We start from the raw sequence: 24,712 nt of genomic DNA, 5'->3' as shown, positions 1-24,712 counted from the left end.
ACGACAAAGGAGCTTTAGAAAAGTACTTAATTAAGGGTATCAATACTAGATCTAAATCTAGAATATATTTTTTGACATTTTCAAAACTTGAGTGTAAACTGATGGGCAAAAATGGCAGTTTTACTCATTTCTAAAAGGGACTTTACAACACAACAAACTGTAAAAAGTTAAGGGGTGAATACTGCATGGTGAAATACTCTGTATTCTGTTGTGTTAATTTGCTGCATGCTAAGGCGAACATGATACTGCTGTCTATAAGTAGCGATTTAGACAGTACTGCCTTCCCTTTTAAACATTTCAAACATCGGTAGGATGTGCTGAGTTTCATTAACACAAATATAAAACTGAAAGAGAATAATTAACGATCATCAGAATAAACTGTCACTGTGACAACAGTATTGTTAAAAAGACAAAATGAGAGCAGTGGGGAGACAGTGATAAAAAATACAATAATACATAACATTTTTAAACACATAAATTATATACCATTTTATAGAGCATGGAGTGTATGGAACAGGGAATTTGTCAGGGCAGAATTATTTCTACTGTACAAAAAAGGAAGATAAAGAAAATAAATAAAAAGTTTAATGTATTGCGAGGCTGAATGCTGGTTTCTTAGATACTTTAAATTAAGTTTCCCAGCAAAATAGTTACTTAAAGCAATGTTTTCATTTCTATATGTAACCATTCAAACAATTTAAATAAATACAGGTTAACCAATTCAGCGCTGATGTACAACATGTATACATTGTTTGCACTTTAGTTTTACATACACACTTTGGTGTCACACAAAAATTCTAATACTGATGAGACATACAGTATGTACAAGTATAGTAAAATGTTCTAACTTGAGAAACATTGACCAAGTGAACATACCATTTTCACTTTTAAGAGCACAGACTGCTGTCATAAGCAAACTGAAATGAATCTGCTTGGGGGGACTTGGTGCAGAAATCAGCTGCAGGGTCCCTATTAAACACACAGTAATCCAATAGTAAATACAATGTGTTTTAGGATTATCCACCAAGTAAGCAAATGAAAAAATGAATCTATATTAACAGGGCCCCTGTTTATGACAAGCCTTCAAGATCAGGTGAAAAACCTCAATCTACCTTTTTACATCAGATAACAATATAAATATTTCCATACCCCAAAATACATGAGCAATTAATTGGACTGGCACAGACCAGCTCCTACACAGTGAACCCTGTTCTTTGGTCTGGAACTTGATTGGCGATGTAGTACTTGGTTATAAACCTCTTGTACTTACACATTATACTGTGTGCTAGTTGATAGTCTATGTTATTTTATAGACTGATAATTACCGTAGCTAAATTTCAGTTAACAGAAATAAGTTGGGAACAACAACTTTATTAATGGTCAAAACAGCAATGCAAAATAGTGGGGCCTGTGGCTTGTTAATAGTTGGACGTGCAGGAAAATTATTGAAACAAATAAATTTAATTGTCTGTATTTACAAATTCAGTCCTATAAGGCACATCATTACTACTGCACTGTCATTTTTTTCACTTCTTTCTTTTGTCAGGTTCTCATCTACAAGTGTCACTGTAAGGCATGCATTTTAGTTCAGCTTTTCAAAGCTGGCTTAGTACAGCACTATTTACCTGTGCAGAAAGAGGTCAATCTATTATATTGCCACAAATATGGTCTGTGTATTAGTGTCTTCCTCTATTCTGCCCTCCCTGTTTGGAGGGGTGCTATTCTTTATCTGGAAACAGTTCTCAACTATAAATGGATATGCACAGATTCATGCATGGGTGTTCACTGGTCTTTTTGCTGTACTAGCATGTCAGATTTATACAGTCTTTTAAGATATGTAATGAAAGATGAAGCAGGCACTGAAGTGTATAGGTGAAAACATGCACATATTACAGTTGGGTTAACTGCCGAATCTACAATACACCAATAAATACATATTTTAAGTGCCATGCACTCATCTGGTTCTGATCTGATTCTTCATGAATGACTCAACACAGGTGCCTTCAACTGTATGTAAACTTGCCCTTGGCTGACAGTTATAATACTATACAATGGTGGTTCCTATCAATACATACCTGCAGCTACAAGCCCCAAAGCTCTAACTGATGACTATGACCAATGCTCCAATGCTCATTAGTTCTTGTAGGGTTTATTGATAACCTTGTCAATCCATTGCAGGAACCTGCTAACACGGGTATACACACCAGGGAATGAGGGGTTACCACAGCCGTGCCCCCAAGAGATTACGCCTGTCAGCACCCAACGACCCCCCTCCCCTTGGCAAACCAGCGGACCCCCACTGTCCCCCTGGCAGCTGTCCACACGGTGGTGCTCTGACAGACTCCCAGCACACAGCATGCGGCTGGTGAAGCGATCACCATATCGTTTCTTACACTTCCAGGCTGGAAGCAAGGGGACCCAGGCTTGGAGCAGGGTCCGGGAGTACTCCGAGTCTGAAAGGAGAGAGATTAAAGTTTTATTTTCTCTCATTCAGATGAGTGAAAGAAGAAGGTAAACAACAGAAATACAAGCACATGCTGAATTACAGTTTTTCTCAGTCGCTTTGGTACATTTCTCGAATCAATCTTGACATTTGCAAAACAGTAAGTGCATTTCTCAAAACAATTCGTACAAATAGCAAAACACCATGGATTACCTGCAAAAGCCAGTCTCTTGCTCAAAATCCTTAGTTCATCTCTCAAAAGTAAATATCAATGAACATGTCAGTGGCATCAGAATGACCAGTCCTTGTGTCATTGTATATGGATAAAGACAGCCAAATTGCTTAGTCATGTTGTCATTATAACGGTGTACTCTGGAGGGATGTTCTGATGTAAACTATGGCTAAAGTTTTGATGACAATTATTGTAAATTGTAAGTTACACCTTAGAGTATGTGGGAGATTGATTGCAAGAAACTGGACGAGATTCACATTTTCGCTTTTACTGTTTGTATTTTAATTAGTTGACAGACCACGTGATTGCGATACAGAAAGGAAAACAGCGCTGCATAGCACAAAGAAAAAACAAAAATAGAAATGTGAACATAGAACAATCTCCTTAGGGAAAACTGTACATGCAGCTGTAGGAATTACAGTGCAGTCTTCTTACACCTCCTGACGTTCCTGTCTGTTGGGCCACAAATTCTCATCCACATCACAAATATGTTCTCCTGCGTCTTTGAGCCTTTTCAGAAAATTCTAACCCTTCGCACATTTCCCTTCATTAGAGAAAATCAAGATTCACTTAGGAACAATTTACCAATTCGGGACAGATTTAGAAAAAAAAGTCTCATGGAAATGTATAGAAACATCCTTTTTTTTTTTTTTTGTCCCTATATGTGCCTAAGAGTGGCTATATAGGTGTGAAGTATGTGAAGTGCACAGTAAGAGGCAGTCTGGTGTGGATCCGGCCCATGAGGACAGAGCAGCGGGGGAGACAGGTAGTAAGACCACCGGTACTGATGCAGAGGGCCCCCAGAGCCCAGAGGCAAGAGGCCGAGGTGGGCCCACACGAACCCGACCGGCCCAGCCAGCACCACAACTCCTGGGCCAGCCGCACGCTGCTGCACCCTGCCCCGGAGGGGGGACCAGGCCGCACCACCAGGAAGCAAGGGCCATGAGCCCCCACGCCCACCCCGGAGTCGGCACGTCCAGGATGCAGGGGGTCCACCCCGCAGCGCCACCGAGACCCCACCCACCCACCACACTCCAGGATAGCACCAGGCCCGGACAGAAGCCCCCAGCCAGCAGAAACTGATCTCCAGTGGCGGCACACAGGCAAGGACCAAGGCCTGTGCCCAGATGAGCCAGAGCCACCCCCCCCAGAGAGACCACCCGGCCCCCATGCCAGACCCCCAGGCAGCGGAGAGCCCCCAGGGGAGGGAGAGGGGCGAGGACGAGCATCCAGGCAGGAGAGGAGGGAGGAGGAGGGAAGCAGAGCGGGAAGGGACAGGGGAGCGACGGAAGGGCCGACCCACCCCAAACCCCAGGGCCAGCCAGGGCGCCCCAGAAGAGAACAGCCGCCGCCACCCCCAAGGCCCCGGGAGAGCGCACAGACCCAGCAGACCCAGGACTCAAAGGGAGAGACACTGGAGACACCCACCCCCAGGCAGAGGGACCCGAGCCACGCAGGCCCCGCAGAGCCAGAGAGCAACCCCAAGAGCAATAGGGAAAGGACACCACTAGTGCATGCACACAGCCTTGAAGTCCATGGTGCCATCCTACTTAAAAAGGTAGAGGGTTAATAAGCTGAAATAAAGCAGAGAAAAGTCAGACCATACGCACAGACAGAATAAGTATCACAGTTTTATGAAGGGAGTGGCATACGCCCACATACAAGCGGAGGCTATAGATTAATATTTATTGATTTAATAAATGGAGACCATTTTTCTTTGAAGGAGTCCAATTGTTTTTTTCTGATAGCAGATATTCTCTCTAGTGAAATGTGTTCTGTGAGGAGGTTAAGCCAATGGATGATGTTGAGGGCTTTCTTATCTTTCCAGTTAACTAAAATAGTTTTTTTGGCAATGGCGATAGCTGCAAGTGTGGGTTGGATATGAATGTCTGGTAGGGATGTTTGCGTTAGATCGCCAATTAGGCAAACGTTCGGGGAATGCAGAATCCCGCAGTCCAAAATATTGGAGAGTTTCTGTGTGATTGTTACCCAGAATTGATAGACGGGTGTACAAACCCAAAGAGCTTGATAGTAAGTGTCAGTCATGTTTTGGGTGCATTGCGTACATGTGTCTGAGCGCGAGAAGCCCATTTTATACAATTTATATTGCATTATATGCGTTCTGTGAAGCACCTTAAATTGGATCAATTGTAAGTTGGTGTTTTTTGTCATTTTAAATGTGTTTTCACAGATCTGGGTCCAAAAATCAGAGTCAAAAGATTTGGATATGTCTTTTTCCCATTTTTGAGTTGGTAGTTGTATAGAGTCTGCCTTTGAAAGCAAATTATATATTTTTGAGAGATTCTTCTTATTTCTTGGAGACAGTTTCACAATGTATTTGACAAATTCAGGTGGCTGTAAATCCGTTGGCTGTAAAGTAGTCTGTAGTGATGGAATTCTACTTGTAATCGTCTTCTTTACCTGTAGGTACTGAAGAAAATTTCCATTTCTTATTTCAAATGTTTGGAATAAGTTTATATATGTCCTAAATATGTTATCATCAAGAAGGTGATGGAGGTGGGTGACTCCTCTCTCTGCCCATGTGCTGAAATAAAGAGCTATTTTGTTGTTTGCAAAATCAGGGTTGTGCCAGATTAGGGAGAGTATACTGGGTTTTAATTGGGAGCCTGTGATTTCCAGTGCTTTCCACCAAGCAGACAAGGTGGAAGCGATCATAGGGTTCTTGAAGCAGGAGTGATGTTTAAGGGCAGAAGTGATAAAAGGAAGGTCAGAGATTTTGATCTGGTTACAATCTAACTGTTCTAGTTCCAGCCAGGAGTTATATTCTTCATGTGGATGTATCCATTTGGTGAGATATTGTAGTTGGTTGGCTAAATAATAATACATGAAGTTGGGAGCCTCCAGTCCCCCAAACTGATTTTAGCCTTTGTATTCTTTGAGTAGAATTTACCAATAGCAGAGTCTAACAATTGGAACCACTTTGATGTGGGTTTAAATGGAATCATGGAGAAGAGATAGTTGATTTTAGGTAATATTTTCATTTTGACTGTAGCTATTCGTCCCAAAAGGGAGATGGGGAGGTTGTTCCAACGCCTCAGATCATCACAGACTTTGTCCAAAAGTGGGATGAAGTTCAGGTGAACTAGTTCTGAGAGTTTGGAGGAAATATTCATGCCCAGATATCTGATGTTGCCAGTAGGAAAAGAATAATGCGAGTTTTGGACTGCGGGATTCCACGAGTTTTCTGTTAAAGGTAATATAATTGATTTTGACCAGTTGATGGAGTAGTCTGAAAGACGTGAGAAGGTTGTGATGAGGTTAAATACTTCCTTCACTGAAGAAACATCCTTGACATATTATGACAACTTGTTCAACCATTTTGCATGTAAAGACTTACGCGATGAACTAATGCCTAAATGTTGTAGAGGGTGAGACTATTCAACAGAGACCCATTATAATACATTTTGATCAGCATGACATAAGCAATTGATAATGTAGGAAACAGCAGAGAATTGTACATAATCATTTGCGTGGATGTACCAAAGCATTTGCAACTTGTTCAAAGAAATGAGAAACTGCTTTTTTGATGTGCACAAGTGAAACAATGATGTGAAAATTGAACAAATAGTTTTGAGAATTTCAATTCTGATCTGAGAAATGTACCAAAGCGACTGAGAAAAACTGTAAAACGTTACTAGAATGATGAAATGATGAGAGAGTAGTGCAGGTATAACATATACTGGCCACATAATGTAGCACTGTGCCATTTGACGACCACAACACACACTAAAGAAGTCACAGTCGCCAGTCTATCACAGGGCTACACAGAGACAAACAATCACACTCACTTTCACACCTACGGACAATTTAGAATCACCAATTAACCTCAGCATGTTGTTGGACTGTGGAAGGAAGCCGGAGTACCCGGAGAAAACCCACGCATGCACAGACAGAACATGCAAACTCCATGCAGAAAGATCCCAGGAAGGCCGGAACGTGAACAGGGAATCTTCTAGCTTCAAGGTGAAAGTGCTAACCACTGAGCCACTTTGCAGCCCTAGTTATAAACCAGTAGGATGTATGTAAATGTGTCATTAAACATGTGATGGTCTGAGGATTGAAGTTACCTGTGATGCCCCAGCCAGTGATCACACAGGCAGCAGGCCTCTTCTCCCACTTTGTACCTGGCTCTGGAAGACACACTGCACCCGTGTGAGGATTGAATGCCACACAGTTGCCCTCTGTGCCTTTGAGGCGCAGCAGAGCGATATCATACTCCCAGCCCTGACTGTGGTACTTCCTGTGGATAACAATGCGATCAGGGGACAAGGTGCGTTCAAAGTCATCTTGTTCCTCAGTGTGGTAGTCTCCCAGGCGCAAAGTATAGCGGATGGGGTCTCTGCCAAATCTGGAGGAGCAAACAAAACAGTCGTAGTAAACTTAATTTATTGTGCAATCCTCCCGCTCAGAAGGAATTTACTTGCACAGCATTAAGTATTGGCATTAGACATCCATAGCATAGAGCAGCCAAAAAATAAATGCATTCAAAATGTCAACACAGGTGAGTAGACAAGGTTTTTATTTTCTTATACGTTTGAATGACTGTGAATGTTTAATATTTGGTAACATGCATGTGAAATCTACTGGTAAAAAATAAGAACAAAGTCTTCATGTACAGAGTACGCATATACAAAGTGAACAGATTTACAATTCCTGCCAATATTTGTGCCCAGATTGGTGACATTGTGTGACACATTGTTTGGTAACAATCAAAAATATAAACTCTACATTTTTACAGATTTAATTGTTAATACATGAAGCATTTCTTTTTTATGGGATGCCTAATGTTCTTAATGGCACTATTTGACCTTTAGAGGGAGATGTTTCCTACCTCTTGAAGCAGTGGGCGGCGGTCACAACCCAGCAACTGTTGATGAGTGATCCTCCACACAGAGGATGATTGCCTTTAGACTGAGACCTGAGCCACAGAGACACTTGCCAGGGCCACTCACCCCTGAAATGGCATGGAGACAAATCAGAGTATGTCTGTCAGAGCTGTTGCTGGCTTTAGGAGCTGCAAAATTCCACAGAAATGGCAGCCAGTGAAACTTGTACATTACTGGGGTTCCATGTCATGGCATTTGGGGATGTGTGCGTATCTTAACCTCAGTGACTTATCTCCTCCTATAATTCTGCGTCGACGACGCTGATTATTGAGTCTCAGGCCACAGGTCTGCATTGCCATGGCAGCATCACTCACAGGATCCAGAGTGTAATCACAGATAACACCTGCATCCTCACTGTGACGACAATCATGGCCATCTTGACCTTCAGTCAGACACTGACCTAAATACATCTCAGTGCCCAAGCACCGAACATTGTCCAGATGGATGGGACCTCGGCCTTCACCAAAATATGCCATCGATCGAGCTTTAGCCGCACCACTGGAAAGATAACACACAAAGACATACAGTCTACATTAAGTTTTGTCAGTGTTTGTATTTTATCATGTCTGCTGTCTACTACTGCAATTACAGTTAGACTCACCTTCACATGTATGGAAATTTAGAATCACCAATTAACCTCAGCATATTTTTTGGACTGTGGGAGCAAGCCGGAGAACCCAGAGAAAACCCATGTATGCACAGAGAGAACATGCAAATTCGATGCAGAAAGATCCCAGGCCAGGACGAGAACGGGGGATCTTCTAGCTATGAGGCAAGAGTGCTAACCACCGTGCAGCTTGGGATCATGAATATACAGTCAAAATAATTGTAGAGATATTTGAGTAAGGTCCAAAGTAGTTAACCAATCAACAAACTGAACAACTCTATGAACATACTGCACACTGACAGACAACCTCTAAAAAATAGACTTCCATGAATTTTCTGTCTACCTTCATGCTCCCAAGAGGAAAAATATTGAGCATTTATAATACTCCATGAGCTTTAGTCAACCATTCTTTGCCAAAAACCATCAGAACAGATATAATAATACTAACATGAATCCCAGCTGTCTGCAAACTACCGCTGCATTGACATCATTCCAGCCATCATCACACACACTTCCCCACTGTCCGTTAATGAAGACCTCCACTCTGCCTTCCTTCCTGCTCTCTCCCGCAACCAAACGTACCAGAGGGCCTGCAAACAAACATTAGAGGGAAAATGTGCCATTAATATGTTCTGGATGATAAATAATCATGTCATGAGATTTTCACATAATAGCAGGTTTAGAGCTTGAGTTGGTGTTGGCTATTCCAAGGGTAACATATAAAAATGCCATCAAGTGTGAAAAGTAACTTTTTTTTTTTTTTTTTTTTTTTAAATTAATATCCCTTATTAATCCCACGAGGGGAAATTCTGATTTTCGCATCTCTCCCCAGTTGGGGGAGTCAGAGCAACGGGTGAGCCGTGGTACAGCGCCCCTGGAGCAGGACGGGTTAAGGGCCTTGCTCAAGGGCCCAACAGTGGCTGCATCAGGGCTTGAACTTCTGACCGTCTGATCAGTAGTCCAGAGACTTAACCGTTGCACCACCACTGCTTTCTTTCCTTAATAGCCACCAACATGAGTGCTTACCAGTAAAAGGGGAAATGCTTGGAATCATCTTGGTATCACCATCCCTCTCACAGCGGACACCTACATCCTCACTGTGTGAGCAGTCATGGTGGCCCCATTCAGAATGGATGCAGAGCAGCAAACTGGCCTCTGTTCCCTGACACTGCACCTCATCCAACAAGATCAGCCCATGACTTTCTTCATACACACCATCAGGAGCCACCTCTGCTCTGCCCCTGCAGACAAGACATAACTTCAGAATTAGAGTCAGCTTTAATGGTCAAGTACACAACATACAAGGAATGTGGTTTCGGCTGTTGGTATCACTCTAGGAATAAGGAAAAGAGAATATTAAAATAACTATAGAAAGAAGAAGAGAAAATAAAATAATAGTAATAAAAAAATAAGAAATTAAAATATATACAGATATTTACCCATCTAGAAAATAATCTAGAAACACAGTAGTGCAAAATGATCAGAAAATGTGTGTCATCTCTGTATGGATAGTCATTTTAATGGGACAAAATATATTTAGTCTATTTAAATTTGTGCAGATTGCAAATTGGGTTTTCTGTGGACTTAAAGCTGCATGTATGCTGGAGTTTCTCAATGTTATGTACTTTGGTGGAAAACACATAAAAAACCAGTAGTACTATTTATTTACAAGAAAAAGTGATAGAGGTTCTTATGAATCAAAATACTAACAATGTAGTAAATGCAGGTATAACTTAGTCTGTTCATTTTATCCCAATAAATAAACCCATTGCCTCATTGTCTAAAATTTCTTTGATTGTGATTTGATTATAGGTCAAATACTGTTTACATGCAATCTCCTGCCCATATGTATTCTATTTTATTGGATTTTATTTACCTCCCACACTGTATTGTAAATATCTTGCCTCCTTTACATAATTTCATTTCATTCAATTCTTATTATATGTACATTTGATTATATTATTACTGTTATTTCATTTAGCTTTTTATCAGTGCAACGTCCAGTGGCAGCTATTTATATTTTCGGCATGCCCACATATGTGATCACAATAAAGCTATTCTATACTATTCGATTGTTAATATGAAACCATGTGCTGCTCCAAGGTTTGTTTCTTCATGTTTTCATTCACACCAACCTTTATAGGCTGATTTCAGTTTGGTGAAATAGACAGTGGATATATAACCATCCGTTAGATTTTTTGATTGTAATATTGGATGGCTGATCTGTCTCACGTTATAACAAAATATTTAGCTAAGTTGACATTTTTTCTTCTTAATTTCCTGCACTTCTTTGATTGTGTTCTGGCTCTAAGTGCATCTCCAAGCTTGTAAAGCAATTCAGCAAATGACAGTGACATAACCGGGCAATTCAGCATTAAAAGTACTAAACACATTCATATTTCATGCAGTAATTCATGCTCTGTCATGACCTTTTTTCAACTGTCCACCTATTGACAAAACTATTACTTCTGTACTTAATATAATATATAACAAATTGACCCATTTGCCATATAGTCTGCAGTGGATAGTCACAGCAAACTAAATAGCAAGTTCCTAATATGTAGGTTGTGTGTATTCGGTTGTCTTGAAAGTCACCTTGTTTTCTGCAATTGTGTCTTAATCCTTCCCTTGTACAACGTTAGTAAGAAAGACAGAAAGATGAAGGGGGAGAGACAAAAAAAAGTTTTAGAAAGATGAAACCTCCTTTTCTCTAAACTGTCATCTGAAGCAATATATTTTTCTGATCATAGTGTCAGAGCTGATTTATATACCAATCTGCAAATTTTGACTGCTCTGTACCCTTCGGAGTTTAGATTTGCAAAGGTTGTGGAGGTATAAATAATAAGAGTGCATATTTCTCCTGTCAGTGTAGTGGTGTAACAATGTCCCCTAATATGATTTAAATTTTTTAATCTGCACCTACATTAACTGATATTTTGTTTTCTACATTCATAATGCAATAATCATGGTTATGAGAAGAATGTAATTTTTAGGAAATCATTTGTTTTAAAGAAAGTGGAAATTATATAAATGGATCTCACTTCAAAATATATTTTCTAAATGACACACTGGGATGTTCTGCTACTGGCAAATTGTATTTGCTAACTATCTGAAATGTTTCTGCTGCGTGTAAGAAAACTTTTCCTTGCTGTATTATATGTGATACAGGTTAAAATAAGGAAATTAACCAATAATGAAAATAATTATTTGGGAGTTTAATCAGGATGCTTTATGGACCAAAAAATAAAGTTGAGGGGATGTGTTAAGGCAGAAAGGCATCTGGTTTCCCTTTTTTAGCCAGCTGCCACCATAGCCATATCCAAGGCAGAACTATGGATATTCACATGACACTGTGAGCACATTTCTCGATCTTGGTGGGGTTTAAAACAAAATCAGAGTTCTTCAAAAAAAGAGAACTATTAGTGCTTTATAAGGATGAACATCTGCAAACAGAACAGCAGGGAAATGATCTTGGAATAGTTCAGTACACAAGCTGCTAAGGCACAGAGGTGTAGCAACTTAAATGTAATAATGCACTGACCTGAAGCCCAGCTGTCGACACACTACCTGGGCGTTGAGTTCTGTCCAGTTGTCATCACAAACAGAGCCCCACTGTCCCTGGTAGTAAATTTCCACTCGACCCTCCTGGTGACTCTCTGCTCCCACTAGACGAACTGCACCGTCTGCAGCCACACAGGAACATGCCAATATCACGCTGGATAACAGCTTAGAGGAGTGCATTTAAAATGTAATCTTTTCTAGTGTCAGCATTAGTGGTCTCTCAGGCACTTAGCACTTACTATGCAATTTTACATATCAAAATTTTCAAGGGATTCCTTTTTCTAGAGCTTGTGAAAAACTACAACTAGAATTACCTTTACCATATTATACTTATTTGATCAAAGGTTAGTTGTTTCCCTGAGAAAACTACAGTGTTGTCTAATATGAATGCATTAGTTAGTAGTGAGTCTTACCTGTGTGTGAATTGCAAGATACCCCCGCATCTTCTGTGTGGTCACAGTTATGTTGCTCCCAGTTGCTATGTGGACATTCCTCCAGAGAAAGTTCATTGCCTGTGCACTGAACCTCATCCAGCAAGATGGGACCAAAACCCTGGCCAAAGTGAGCCCATGGCCATGCTTTGGCCACGCCCCTGTTAGTCAGGACAAGTAACATCTTATTTGGTCAACACATATAAGTAACACCAAAATATTCTTGTAATGTTACCATGTTTAGTGCATAACTAGAGTAACTAGACTCATACAACCCCCCCCCACCCCCACCCCCACCCCCACACCCCCTACTTGTTGGCTTTGTTTACTGTGGCCATTTAGAAATGGCTACTCGCTCTGAGATACTTCTTTGTTTAGCTTTTATTTTTCACTTATTGTGAAATATTATGCACTCATTTGGTAATTACTTTTGTTAGTCACATGGGTGGTGTGATTGTGTCTTTAAGTTTGGCTAGGGAGTTTAGGTTTGTTATTTTGTTTCAGCTAACTCTGTTAGCGTTCATTTGGTTTTAATTGGTGCTTTGATTTAGCAACACACACCAGCTCTGTTTTCTTTGTTGTATTATCACCTTTACTTTTGCTAATTATATCACGAAACAATACACTGGTTTACTAAACCAAGAACATGTGGTTTTTGTTATCTTCCCTGTTGACCCTAGACAGCTGGGTTGTAACAGACACAAAAAGGTTTCTTTATCATGCTTTGTTTAGGTGTAGTTTAGCAGAACTTGCACTTGTTTAGACACTCCAGTCACTTATACTTTATCACACAGCGGCATTTTGAACATCTGAAAAATCTAATTAGGTCAATCTCAAACCAGTCATGTTAAGTGGAACAGTAATAGTCTCAATGTGGTGCCCCCTAAGGCAGCATAGAAACAAGACATTCAATGTAATAAGTGGTATATGTGTAACTGACTATGATTCTGTTTAGCGTGAGATAAATTTTGAATGGCAACCTTTACATATCATGGATTTACATTGTTTCTGTTATCAAAGCATCTAAATTCTTCTATCACCACTGATCTGGACATAGCTAAGTTTATGTGAAGCTGGATCAATTACAGTGTTAGTCATCATTATCACCGGTTCTTATGAAATATTACTTTATTTGATCCATCTTTTTCATTACACACTGCTGAGTATTTTTAGCATTATATATTGAAGAAGAAACTATAGATTACTTGCGTAACCCCGGTTCTCAGAGTAGCATGAGTGAGATGTCTCACTATGGGACATGCCCCCTGCGTATGCCTCAGAAGCATTTATCTCATTATGCCAATCCTGATTGGCTGGTGATCACGATGCCTGCGTCAGGTGGAGCCACCTACCCTTAAGTAGGCTGCACTACCACGCAGCATCACTCAAAATAAGCACCTCTTCTCGCTTCGCCCAGTAAGAAGGGCTGTCTGATGAGACATCTCACTCATGCTACTCTGAGAACTGGGGTTACGCAAGTAACCTATAGTTCTCATTCCTAGCATTCATTTCGATGTCTCACTATGGGATATGGAAACTCCCGTATTGCCAGACATACTTATCTCAAATCAACCACCAGCACTCAGGGAACGGCCCTCTGCCCTAAGTGGGCCCAGTACTCAGTACTGCATGAGCCAGGCTCAGAGCAGAGATGTCCAGCTTATAAAAGCGGACAAAAGTGAGAGGTGAACACCAGCTTGTTGCTGCACAAATCTCCTGAATTGAGACCCCTTTATAAAGGGCCCAGGATGCAGCCAGGCCACGTGTAGAATGAGCCCGCAGGCCCGCAGGAACCTGCAGGCCCTGAGACGTGTAGGCCAGGGCAATTGCTCCCACAATCCAGTGGGAGAGCCGCTGCTTTGTGATGGGCCTGCCCCTGTAGGGGCTAGCCCAGGACACAAAGAACTGGTCACTTTTCCGAAAACCCCTTGGCCTGTCCATATAAATCCACAAGGCACAGACTGGACACAGCATGTGCAGCCGCTGTTCTTCAGGAGAAGAAAATGGCGGTGGAGAAAATGCTGTAAGAACAATGGGAGAGCATGAGCCAACCACCTTGGGTACAAAAGCAAGGTGGGGCTTCAGTGACACCTTGGCATACCCAGGAGCAAACTGAGTGCACGAGGAGTGCACTGAGAGTCTCCTCTGACACCACTCCTCAATCACCCTCCACTTACAGTCATAAAGAGACCTGGTGGAGGATGCTCCAGCACTCTAAATAGTGTTAATCACACTCTGAGGGAGCACTGTAGTATTCAAATTACACCACTCACGGGCCAGGCCTGTAAGGCCAGGCGCTCCGGGTGTGGTTGAAATACTGCTCCCCCTGCCTGGGACAGCATATCCCTGCGCAGGGGAATCTGCCATGGCTGTCCCGACAGGAGCTGATGTATCTCCGCCAGCCAGTGCATGGCTGGCCAGTGCGATGCTCTCTGACTCTGTCCAGAGTTGGAGGTATCAGAGCCAGTGGGGGAAAAGCGTACAGGAGGACAGGCGGCCAGACATGCGCGTCCACGCCGAGCAGCGCCCCTGGATCGCGTATTGAGAAAAACAGTGGACACCGTGTGTTTTCTCTTGATGCAAACAGATCTACCGTGGCTCTGCCGAAGCGGGCCCACAGCTGCTCTGCGATGGCTGGATATAGTGTCCATTTCCCGCAGAGTGACGTGCCCCTGGACAGCAGGTCCGCCTCCCGGTTCAGAGTCCTCGGGACACAGGCGGCTCTCAGAGACAGGAGACGCTTGCTGCTCCACAGAATCAGTCTGCGTGCCAGCATGTGTAATTGCCGGGAGCACAGACCCCTCTGACGGTTGACATATGCCACCGTCCTTGTATTGTCCGTTCTCACCAGGACATGATGTCCACTGAGAAACTGAAGAAAGCGTCTCGATGTGAGAAACACCGCTAAGAGCTCCAAATAGTTTATGTGAGAGCGCTGAAGATCTTTGCTCCAGATGCCCCTCACACATCAGCCCTCGCATATACCACCCCAGCCGGACATGCTCGTGTCTGTAGTCACCACTTTCCAGGACAGAATGGGGCCCATAGGCAACCCTTTCACCAGGAAAGCCGGGTGGTGCCAGCAGTGCAGCGCCATTACGCATGGCGCACTGATCATAACCCTCCATGAGCCATGACGCACAAGGGTCCAGCCTGAGGGACGATAGGCCGAAAGGGAGCACTCTGTACTCGTAACAGACACCCAGAAAAGCGAACCTCAGATATTTCCTGTGCAGAGGATAAGTCGGGACATGGAAATATGCGTCCTTCAGGTCGACTGATGTGAACCAATTGTTCAGATGCAACATACGCAGCAGGGATGTGTGTGTGAGCATCCTGAACTTGTATGTTCTGAGGTATTTGTTCAGGGCCCGGAGATCCAGGATTGGGTGAATCCCGGTCTCTCCTCATTTGGGGACCAGAAAATACCTGGAGTAGAACCCGCTCTGACATTGTTCGGGAGGCACTACGCATATTGCTCTCTTTGACAACAGCGAGCGAATTTCCTCCTGAAGAATACGAGCTGACTCTCCGCGTACCTGAGAATGCACTATACCGGAGAAACAAGGGGGAACAGCGGCAAACTGAAGCCTCTGACCCCGTGATATTGTTCTCAGAACCCAGGCTGAGCTTGTGATCGCTGCTCCCCTTTTTCTCATCATAGAGAGAGACGTGACAGCCTCTGACACACCGCCTGACACCGGGGCCTCCAATAACAGTGTTATGGGGCCTTGTAGTGGCAGGATATGGTCGCGACCCTCGGGTGTCACTGTGCATGTGCTGGGTGTTAGTGCACTGACAGATTATGTACCCCTCCGGGTTCGGAGCTGGGCCATAGCCCGCTTCGAACCGGCACCGAACTGCTTATTGTGCTTTCGTTTGTTAATTGTGACTGCGCCCTTGACCGAAGGTCTGGATGCGGCAGTGAACACCTTTTTATTAAACAAGAACAATGGTGTGTGCTTGTGTGACTTAGATAAGGGACAGAACCTGTTGTCCTCACAACGAAGTCTCTTTCCCCCTCTGCTGGAATGTGTTATTGCCGCACCGGCAGCACATGCAGTGGCGGGGACTCGTGGGCTCGGGAAATCCGGAGTAGCACAGAGTACTGGTGGGGCTGGTGAATGGGAACAGCCAGCATGGGCACCGGTGGGAAGAGGGGAGGCCCTCGTCTTCTTCCTGGCCTGCTGATTGGCAGTCTACGCGGTCGGTACTGGTGGAGCTGCTGTCATTGCAGGGCCTCTCTGGGTCAGCCGGTCCTCGCCTCCTGTCTGGGTGGAGCACTAGGGGCAGGATGGGCTTTAGGCCATGTTGGGATTTTAAACTGATTGGAGGCCGCGCCGCAGCCGGCGTGAAGCTCTGTTGCAGGGCTGGGGCCAGTGTGGGTGGTCTACCTGGTCTACTCTAGTGCTTAAACTAGAGTAGAAGAAGTTTGCCATTGTTTACACCACTTACATGGCATTTTACCGAATAAAAGCATTTCAGCAGTTAGTTTTAATTTCACACCATGAATTGTTCATAATACGGTTACCACGGTGATCTCTGTGTGATGAATCGTATAAGTGCACGTATTTCTAGACTTCAGCTATGAGTAGGTCCTGGCCCTCTACCATGTTTTTCTGCGCGGCTCCGTCTGCGTAGTTAGAAAAATGTGGAGGTACACGGCACGGAAATTTTCCACGTGAGAAGGGCTGGTCGAGGGGGTGTAGCTGCTAAAATGATGTAATTTTTCCACAGCTGCATGGACCTCGCGGACGCGGAAAGCATAAAACAGGCTGTAGTCAGCCATGGGTGAAGGTGCGCAACGACTAACGGCTCCATAGGGGGCATGCGGAGAATGCCAAGCTTCTCCATGCCATCACAATCCAGGGAGGAAGCTCCGTGTATCGGGCTTTTGCTGCTGAACGGGTGTTCCTTCCATGAGGAGGACACCTCGTCGAGCAACTCAGGGAAGACAGGAAGTTGCTGTTTTGCCGTCCTCGTAGCCTGGGGCAATTTCTTCCCTTCATAACGGGATCTGGTGGTCTCCGTTATTACTGCAGGCCAAGGGATGTTCAGCCGGGATGCGGCGCATTTCTATATCCATGCTGGTGGAGCGGGAAGCGGCTGCTTCTCCCTCCTCATCCCTGAGGGCAGCTACACCGCCTGGCATGGCAAACTGAGCAGAGGAGATGAGGATGTCGTCCTCACTCTCATCCTCCTCAGATATGAGGAGCTCTGAGGTATCCTCGTCATCATCCTCATAATCCAACTCCAGTACGTCTTCCATAAGTGGAGCCGGAGCGGCTAGGTCTAGCTGGGAGCCCCAGCTAACGTTAGCGCGCGGTCCGGTGTCCGTGGCAGTCCCTTCCTTGGCTTCGCTGGTCACTGGTGTGTCACCCGCGGGCAAGTAGGTGTCCCGGCCAGACAAGCTAGCTTGGTGTGCTAGGCGTTGTCGGAGACTCTTCATGGTGAAGCGGGAGCAGTGCCCACATGAACCGGGGGCTTCGATAGCCTGTCAGGCGTGTTGCAGCCTGAGGCAAAATGAGCAGACCTGGTGTGAGTTGCGGCTTGATATTTTATTGCCACAGCCACAGAGCCGAGCCCCGGAGTCTCCATCTCCTCTGGTGTGAGGAGCATGGGTGTCCAACCTGCTTAGCTGGGTTGCTGAACAAGAGACGCCGTGAATTTGCTGGTGTGCTAATTCACCAAAACGGTGTTAGCTGGCTTGCTAAACCATGTAAAATGCCTTACCTTGTTGTGGTTGGGCGGTCAAATCTCCAGGCTATGGTGAAGGCTGGAAGTTTGCAAATTTGGCAGCTAGTGTTCGGCGACGGAGCAATAGCCAAGTTAGCTCCAATCTTTGAACAGTTAAGCTAGCTAGTGCTTAGAAAGTTGAGATATGCTACACGAAGCGAGAAGAGGTGTTTAAGTGATGCTGCGTAGAGGTGGGCAGATTGATCCAAATATCCATAATATCGATACCAGCGTTGGTATTGATATTGAATGATACCAGTGCAAAGATATCAATACTTCAGTTTTAGTTTCTGTCCTGTATGTCTGAACTGATGCGGCTTCAACAAACAGGCGACCTAGCTGTCAGAGGTCCTCCATCTGAGGAGCAGCAGCTAATCCTCCTCTTGTGATTGGATGTTGTACCGTCACGTGACTCAGCCGCGCCAGACAAACAAGCAAGCAGGCTCAGCTACATCATAAATCATAGTGGTGGAAAGTATAACTTTAATTTCTTCCGTGGCTCTGTCAGTCTGTTTCTGTCTGATGTGTAGAATGAGCTGTTTAGCTGTTGTACGCTCCTCAACCAACGCTGAGGAAAGAGGAGGAAGAGAGGGAAAAGTCCGACTGAGACACAGCTGATGATCATGTTCAGAGGTGGGTAGTAACGAGTTACATTTAGTTTGTCAGATTTACTTGAGTAACTTTTTGAAAATAATGTACTTCTGAGAGTAGTTTTACTCTGCCATACTTTTTACTTTTACTTAAGTAGATTTGTGAAGAAGAAACGCTACTCACTCCGTTCCACTGGGCTACACTCGACTCGTTACTTTTTTATTTACCACATTAGATCTGCTATATTTTGCCGGAGAGATGCCCCCAGTGGATCTACCACATGACTGTGTTTCACCAGTCAGACAAAGCAACAATAATCACGTGACTCCGTTTCACCACACGTCGCCCTTCGTTCACATGACCACATATAAACTGTTGCGGTATAGCGGCACAAACTCTACACACGTAGCAGACAAGGAATGAAAAAAACGGGGGAATTTTCGAGACATATGATCTTGCTTCAGAGTCCGATAACATTAGCATAGCATTACCATGGATATCTCCGGCTCGTGTCTTCTGTTTACTACCACAGACGACAATTGACTGCGGCCTTTAAAATTTAAAAATGCGCTCCGCTCTTAAAAGACGTAGCGCACTTATGTGCGCTGTTTTCTCCGCTCATAGAGAACAACACATGGATAAAATCAATCACTTTCATCTTGGACTAATCTGAAATGAGGACACTTTATCTCACTCTTTTCAAGGTAAATTTTGCTCTCACACCTGTCTGATCAGGCTACTTAAGGGTAGGTGGCTCCACCTGACGCAGATGTCGCGATCGCCAGCCAATCAGGATTAGCGTAATGGAGTAAGAGACAGAAACGAAAAAAGGTCAGTTTCACGAGATGCTGTGAGATCGCGAAAGTCAGTGAGAGTGATGAAATTCAACATGGCGGCTCCCAGCTGCTAGATGAGAAGTAAACAAATCGCCATTGTCTCGACGTATTTATATTTTATAAAAAAAACAACAACCTAACTAAACAGCCTGCTCAAGATCGGACACGGTAGTGCTCACAGTGGAGGACCTTGAGAACTTTATTGACGACTACTTCGTCTGGTGCACCATGGAAGACGCCAACCCGAACAAGAGGAAGAAAGCAGACTCCTCGACAGACACACAAGACTTGGAGATCACGGATATCCAGGTAAGTGTTCTCGAGTCTATTAATAAGAAGCTCAATATCCTTTGTTTGCTTCACCAGGAGATAAAGGACCTGAGAGCAAGCCTGGTGTTCTCCCACCAGCAGATAGAGGACCTGCCGAGGGACAACACCGAACTCCGGTCCACGCTGACAGCTGTCACTTCAGAGGTGAGTACACTTAAAAAAGAAAATAAAACCCTGAGGGAGACCATCCTGGACATCCAGTCGAGGAGCATGCGGGACAACCTGATCTTTTCTGGTATCCCTGAGTCCACACCGGATAACCCAGAGACCCTTGTTAAAAACTCTATGGTGTCAGTGCTTAAAATCCCTGCGGAAACTGTTAAAAACATCACTTTCCACCGCGTCCACCGGCTCGGACCCCGAGGAGGAAACCGACACCATCCTATCATCGCAAAGTTCGAGCACTTCCAGCAGAAAGTGCTCATAAGGAGCAAAGGACGGGAGCTGAAAGGCACGACGTTCGGGATGGACGACCAATTTCCCAGGGAAATCAACGAGAGGCGCAAAGTATTATACCCCATCATGAAAGAACACAGACTGAAAAGTAAATGGACTGCACTGGTTGTGGAAAAACTGTACATAGATGAGCAGCTATTTCGGGAACCCTCCATTACCCCCTGGCTCTACGCTTAATATATCACTTAGTCATTTATGCAAGAAAATGTAATCAAAAAAAATAAAATCTCACAGGTGTAAATGTCTCACTCTCCTAACCTACACTCCCCACTGGAGAACCCCCTCCTCCTTCTACTTTTCTCTCTCTCCCTCTCTATATGTCTCCCTTTAGCCCTCTCACACACTCACCCCCCACACTCTCACTCACACTCTATGTACCCCCCATGTTTATTGTGCTTGTATGTTTTATAATGTGTTTGTTGATAGTTTTTCAGGCAATGATGTGTTATTATATCATGTATATATAGATCCTGACCTGCTGTATACATCTCTCTCCAACACTCACAGCTCACAGACAGCAACAGACAGCTCACAAGGACACACACAGACGTTATATTACATTGCTACATACTCAGTGACAGAACATCTTCTCTCTCTATGTTCAAGTTTAATATCGTAGTCTGGAATGTTCATGGCATACGCTCACAAACAAAAAGAGTTAAAATCATGGACTATGTCTCTAAATTAAAAGCAGATATTTTGCTTCTCCAAGAAACACATTTAATACAGTCGGAAGAAAAATCTCTATCAGACTTGAATTATAGTATTATCTTTTCATCTTGTTATAACAGCAGACAAAGAGGGGTCTCCATTCTAGTCCATAAGAGAGTACCATTCACTTTAAACAGTACAGTAATGGACTCAGAGGGTAGATATATTACTATCCAGGCAACAATCTTTAATAAATTATATTCTATTGCAAACCTCTATGCTCTGAGTAATGACGATCCAGCCTTCTTTCACACTGTTTTTTCTCACTTAGCAGACTTGTCTGCTAACTCAACAACTATTTTCGGTGGTGACTTCAACATAGTTTTAAACCCTTCAGTAGATTGATCTAATAGTCCAATACATGCAAAACAATCACAATCAGTTAAAGTCATACATGATTATATGAAAGATTTTGGACTAGATGACATCTGGAGACTCAAAAACCCTACAAAGAGGGACTATACGTTTTTCTCTCCGGTGCACCAAACTTTTTCAAGAATTGACTTTTTCCTCTCAAATAACTCTATCGCACATAAAGTTACCACTAAAATCCACCCAATCATTATCAGTGACCACGCACCAATATCTCTCAGCCTGCAAGCAGATTCCATCCCTAAACCTCCTCAGACTTGGCACCTCAACATCTCTCTACTCAAAGACCCAGAATTTGATCGAGTAATAAGGAGTGAGTGGGCAAACTTTCAAAAAAATAATGAATCTAATGATTTATCTCCATCTTTACTTTGGCAAACTGGAAAGGCTGTAATCAGAGGTAAAATAATATCGTACTCCTCATACAAGAAAAAAAAGATCTACAAACAGAGAAAGAAGACTTCTAAATCTAATCTCTTTGACGCAACGCCACAACAAAGAAGCTATTGTTATGTCACTGGACGCAGAAAAAGCCTTTGACAAAGTTAATTGTCCTTTCTCTTCACTGTGCTCCACAAATTTGGCTTCGGAGAATCGTTTATCCAGTGGGTATCAGCTCTGTACAAGTCACCCAAGGCTACAGTCACCACTAATGGGATTACTACACAAAGCTTCAGTCTGCAAAGGGGAACAAGACAGGGATGCCCACTCTCTCCCTTATTGTTTGTGATCTTTATCGAACCATTAGCAACAGCTGTACGTCAGAACACCGATATCAAAGGTATCTGCGCTCTGGAGTCTGAACATAAAATTAACCTATACGCAGATGACATTTTACTTTATCTACAAGAACCCAAAACTTCAGTAAAGGAAGAATTTGACCTCATCACAACCTTCTCACGTCTTTCAGACTACTCCATCAACTGGTCAAAATCAATTACATTACCTTTAACAGAAAACTCATGGAATCCCGCAGTCCAAAACTCGCATTACTCTTTTCCTACTGGCAACATCAGATATCTGGGCATAAATATTTCCTCCAAACTCTCAGAACTAGTTCACCTGAACTTCACTCCACTTTTGGACAAAGTCTGTGATGATCTGAGGCATTGGAACAACCTCCCCATCTCCCTTTTGGGACGAATAGCTACAGTCAAAATGAAAATATTACCTAAAATCAACTATCTCTTCTCCATGATTCCATTTAAACCCACATCAAAGTGGTTCCAATCGTTAGACTCTGCTACTGGCAAAATCTACTCAAAGAATAAAAAGGCTAAAATCAGTTTGACTACCCTCCAGAAGAATAAACCCGCAGGGGGACTGGAGGCTCCCAACTTCATGTATTATTATTTAGCCAAACAAATACAATATCTCACCAAATGGATACATCCACATGAAGAATATAACTCCTGGCTGGAACTAGAACAGTTAGATTGTAACCAGATCAAAATCTCTGACCTTCGTTTTATCACTTCTGCTCTTAAACATCACTCCTGCTTCAAGAATCCTATGATCGCTTCCACCTTGTCTGCTTGGTGGAAAACACTGGAAGTCACAGGCTCCCAATTAAAACCCAGTATACTCTCCTGCCTGGCCACTCGTCCTCGCCCCTCTTCCTCCGCTGGGGGAGCCTGGGGCCCTCCGCTGCCTGGGGGTCTGGCATGGGGGCAGGGTGGTCTCTCTGGGGGGGTGGCTCTGGCTCATCTGGGCACAGGCCTTGGTACTTGCCTGTGTGCTGCCAATGGAGACCAGTTTCTGCTGGCTGGGGGCTTTGGTCCGGGCCTGGAGCTGTCCTGGGGTGTGGTGGGTGGGTGGGGTCTTGGTGATGCTGCGTGGTGGGCGCCCTGCATCCTGGACGTGCCGGCTCTGGGGTGGGCGGGGGGCTCATGGCCCTTGCTTCCTGGTGGTGCGGCCTGGTCCTCCCTCCGGGGCAGGGTGCTGCGTGCGGCTGGCCCGTGGTGGGGCTATGGCGTCTGCCGGGGCGCTGCTCTGGCGCTGCGACTTCCGGGGGTTGTGGCGCTGGCTGGGCCGGTCGGGTTCGTGTGGGCCCACCTCGGCCTCTTGCCTCCGGGTTCTGGGGGCCCTCTGCATCAGTACCGGTGGTCTTACTACCTGTCTCCATCGCTGCTCTGTCCTCATGGGCCGGATCCACACCAGACTGCCGCTTAGTGTGCACTTCACATACTTCACACGTCACTGTATATAGCTACTCTTAGGCACATATAGGGACACGACAGTTAAGGCCCCGAGAGCAGGTGGGGGCGGGAACGATGGGCTCTGTGGTGGGGCGGATGGCAGGGCTTTACGGCCTTGTCTCTTCCCCATCACCCTCTTTTTTGCCTTCCCTGCTCTTTTCTTTTCTTTTCTTTTTAATGCATTACATGCACTCACACCTTGGGGGTAGGTCTGGGATGGCTCAGGGATCTTGGGTCAGGGTAGGCTGCAGAGTAGCCATCCTCTATGGTCCTCTGGCCTGCCCCCTTGATGCCTCGCCCAGCCCCCCCACTTTTAATGCACCACATGACACTCAGGTTTACACTATCATGGTGCAGGGATAATGTCTCCAGTCTGGGATCGGGAGACATATTAATAGGGAGTAATGGGGGGGTTTCACTGATATGGCCTCGCTGGTGGGACCTGGCCCCCTTATGGCTATGGGGTGGTGGTTGTGGACCATCATCCGTGTTGCTGTGGCTGGGGGGTCCCCGGGACCTGGGGGCTGTGGCCTGGGGGGGTTCTCCTGCATGCCCGACGGGTCCGGGCTGGTGCGGTGGCTCTTGGTGGGCTGCGGTGGCAGGATTGGCCGTCCCTGGGGGGTGCTGTGGCTGTGGTGCGGGCTGGTGGTGTGTGGTGGCTCTGTCCTAGTGGGTTGTCAGGACGCATTGCGGGGTGTGGGGGCCTTGGGTGTACTGCGCTCGCCTGGGGCCTGGTGCGAGGGGTATGCGGGGTGCCTCCCTGTCGGCGTCGCCGGGCCCCACCACACTGTCCATTTTTACCCTCTGGACTCGCATCGGGGCCCGGCTCTGATTTCCTCTGGCCGGTTCCCGGTGGTGGCCTGCTTTGTGCTGGGCTGGTTGCCATCCCTTCGGTGGGCTGCTCGGCTCCTGTGTCTGGCTTCCTGGCTGTGTGGGGCCGTTGGCCCCTTCGGGGGTGGGGGAGGTGGTGGGCGGACGGGGTGGATGGGGTGGGGGGGTTTGGTGGGGGCTGGGGTGGGCGGGGTTGGGATTTGGGTGGCGGGGGGGTCCTCATGCCCCGGGCCGCCTGGGTCGGTCTTGGCGTGCTGGGGGTGTCGGTAGCTGCTCCCTCTTGTTCTCTGGGTCCGCGTGGTTCACAGTGGCCCCAGTGGCTCTGTCGGGGTGCCGCCCTGTGGCTCCTACGGCCTGGGGGGAGGGGTGCCCTGTTGGCTTGGCCCTGCCTTGCTGTGATTGCTGTTCTGGGCTTCGGGGTCCTTCACACTTGCATTTTTGATTAGGTTTCGCCAGCTCCTGCCAAGTCC

At 45.1% G+C, this 24,712-nt stretch overlaps 1 protein-coding gene across 1 annotated transcript in view; it reads right to left on the bottom strand.

The window, feature by feature from the left end:
- Positions 1-415: 415 nt before the first annotated feature.
- Positions 416-24,712, bottom strand: part of si:ch211-51a6.2 (neurotrypsin) — a 37,241-nt gene continuing 12,944 nt past the window's right edge. The window contains exons 7-14 of the mRNA XM_023262820.3: positions 12,164-12,342; positions 11,731-11,872; positions 9,216-9,430; positions 8,638-8,779; positions 7,802-8,080; positions 7,528-7,650; positions 6,764-7,044; positions 416-2,453 (exon numbers count right to left, since the gene is read on the bottom strand). Coding sequence (XP_023118588.1) covers positions 2,134-2,453; positions 6,764-7,044; positions 7,528-7,650; positions 7,802-8,080; positions 8,638-8,779; positions 9,216-9,430; positions 11,731-11,872; positions 12,164-12,342 — 1,681 coding nt within the window. The 3' untranslated portion in view covers positions 416-2,133. The remainder of the gene's footprint in view (positions 2,454-6,763; positions 7,045-7,527; positions 7,651-7,801; positions 8,081-8,637; positions 8,780-9,215; positions 9,431-11,730; positions 11,873-12,163; positions 12,343-24,712) is intronic.

This window comes from Amphiprion ocellaris, chromosome 16 (assembly GCF_022539595.1).
Source record: "Amphiprion ocellaris isolate individual 3 ecotype Okinawa chromosome 16, ASM2253959v1, whole genome shotgun sequence".
NCBI classification, from domain to species: Eukaryota; Metazoa; Chordata; class Actinopteri; family Pomacentridae; genus Amphiprion; species Amphiprion ocellaris.
Note: the sequence above shows the minus strand (reverse complement) of the source record. Positions and strands in the feature narration are given on the sequence as shown.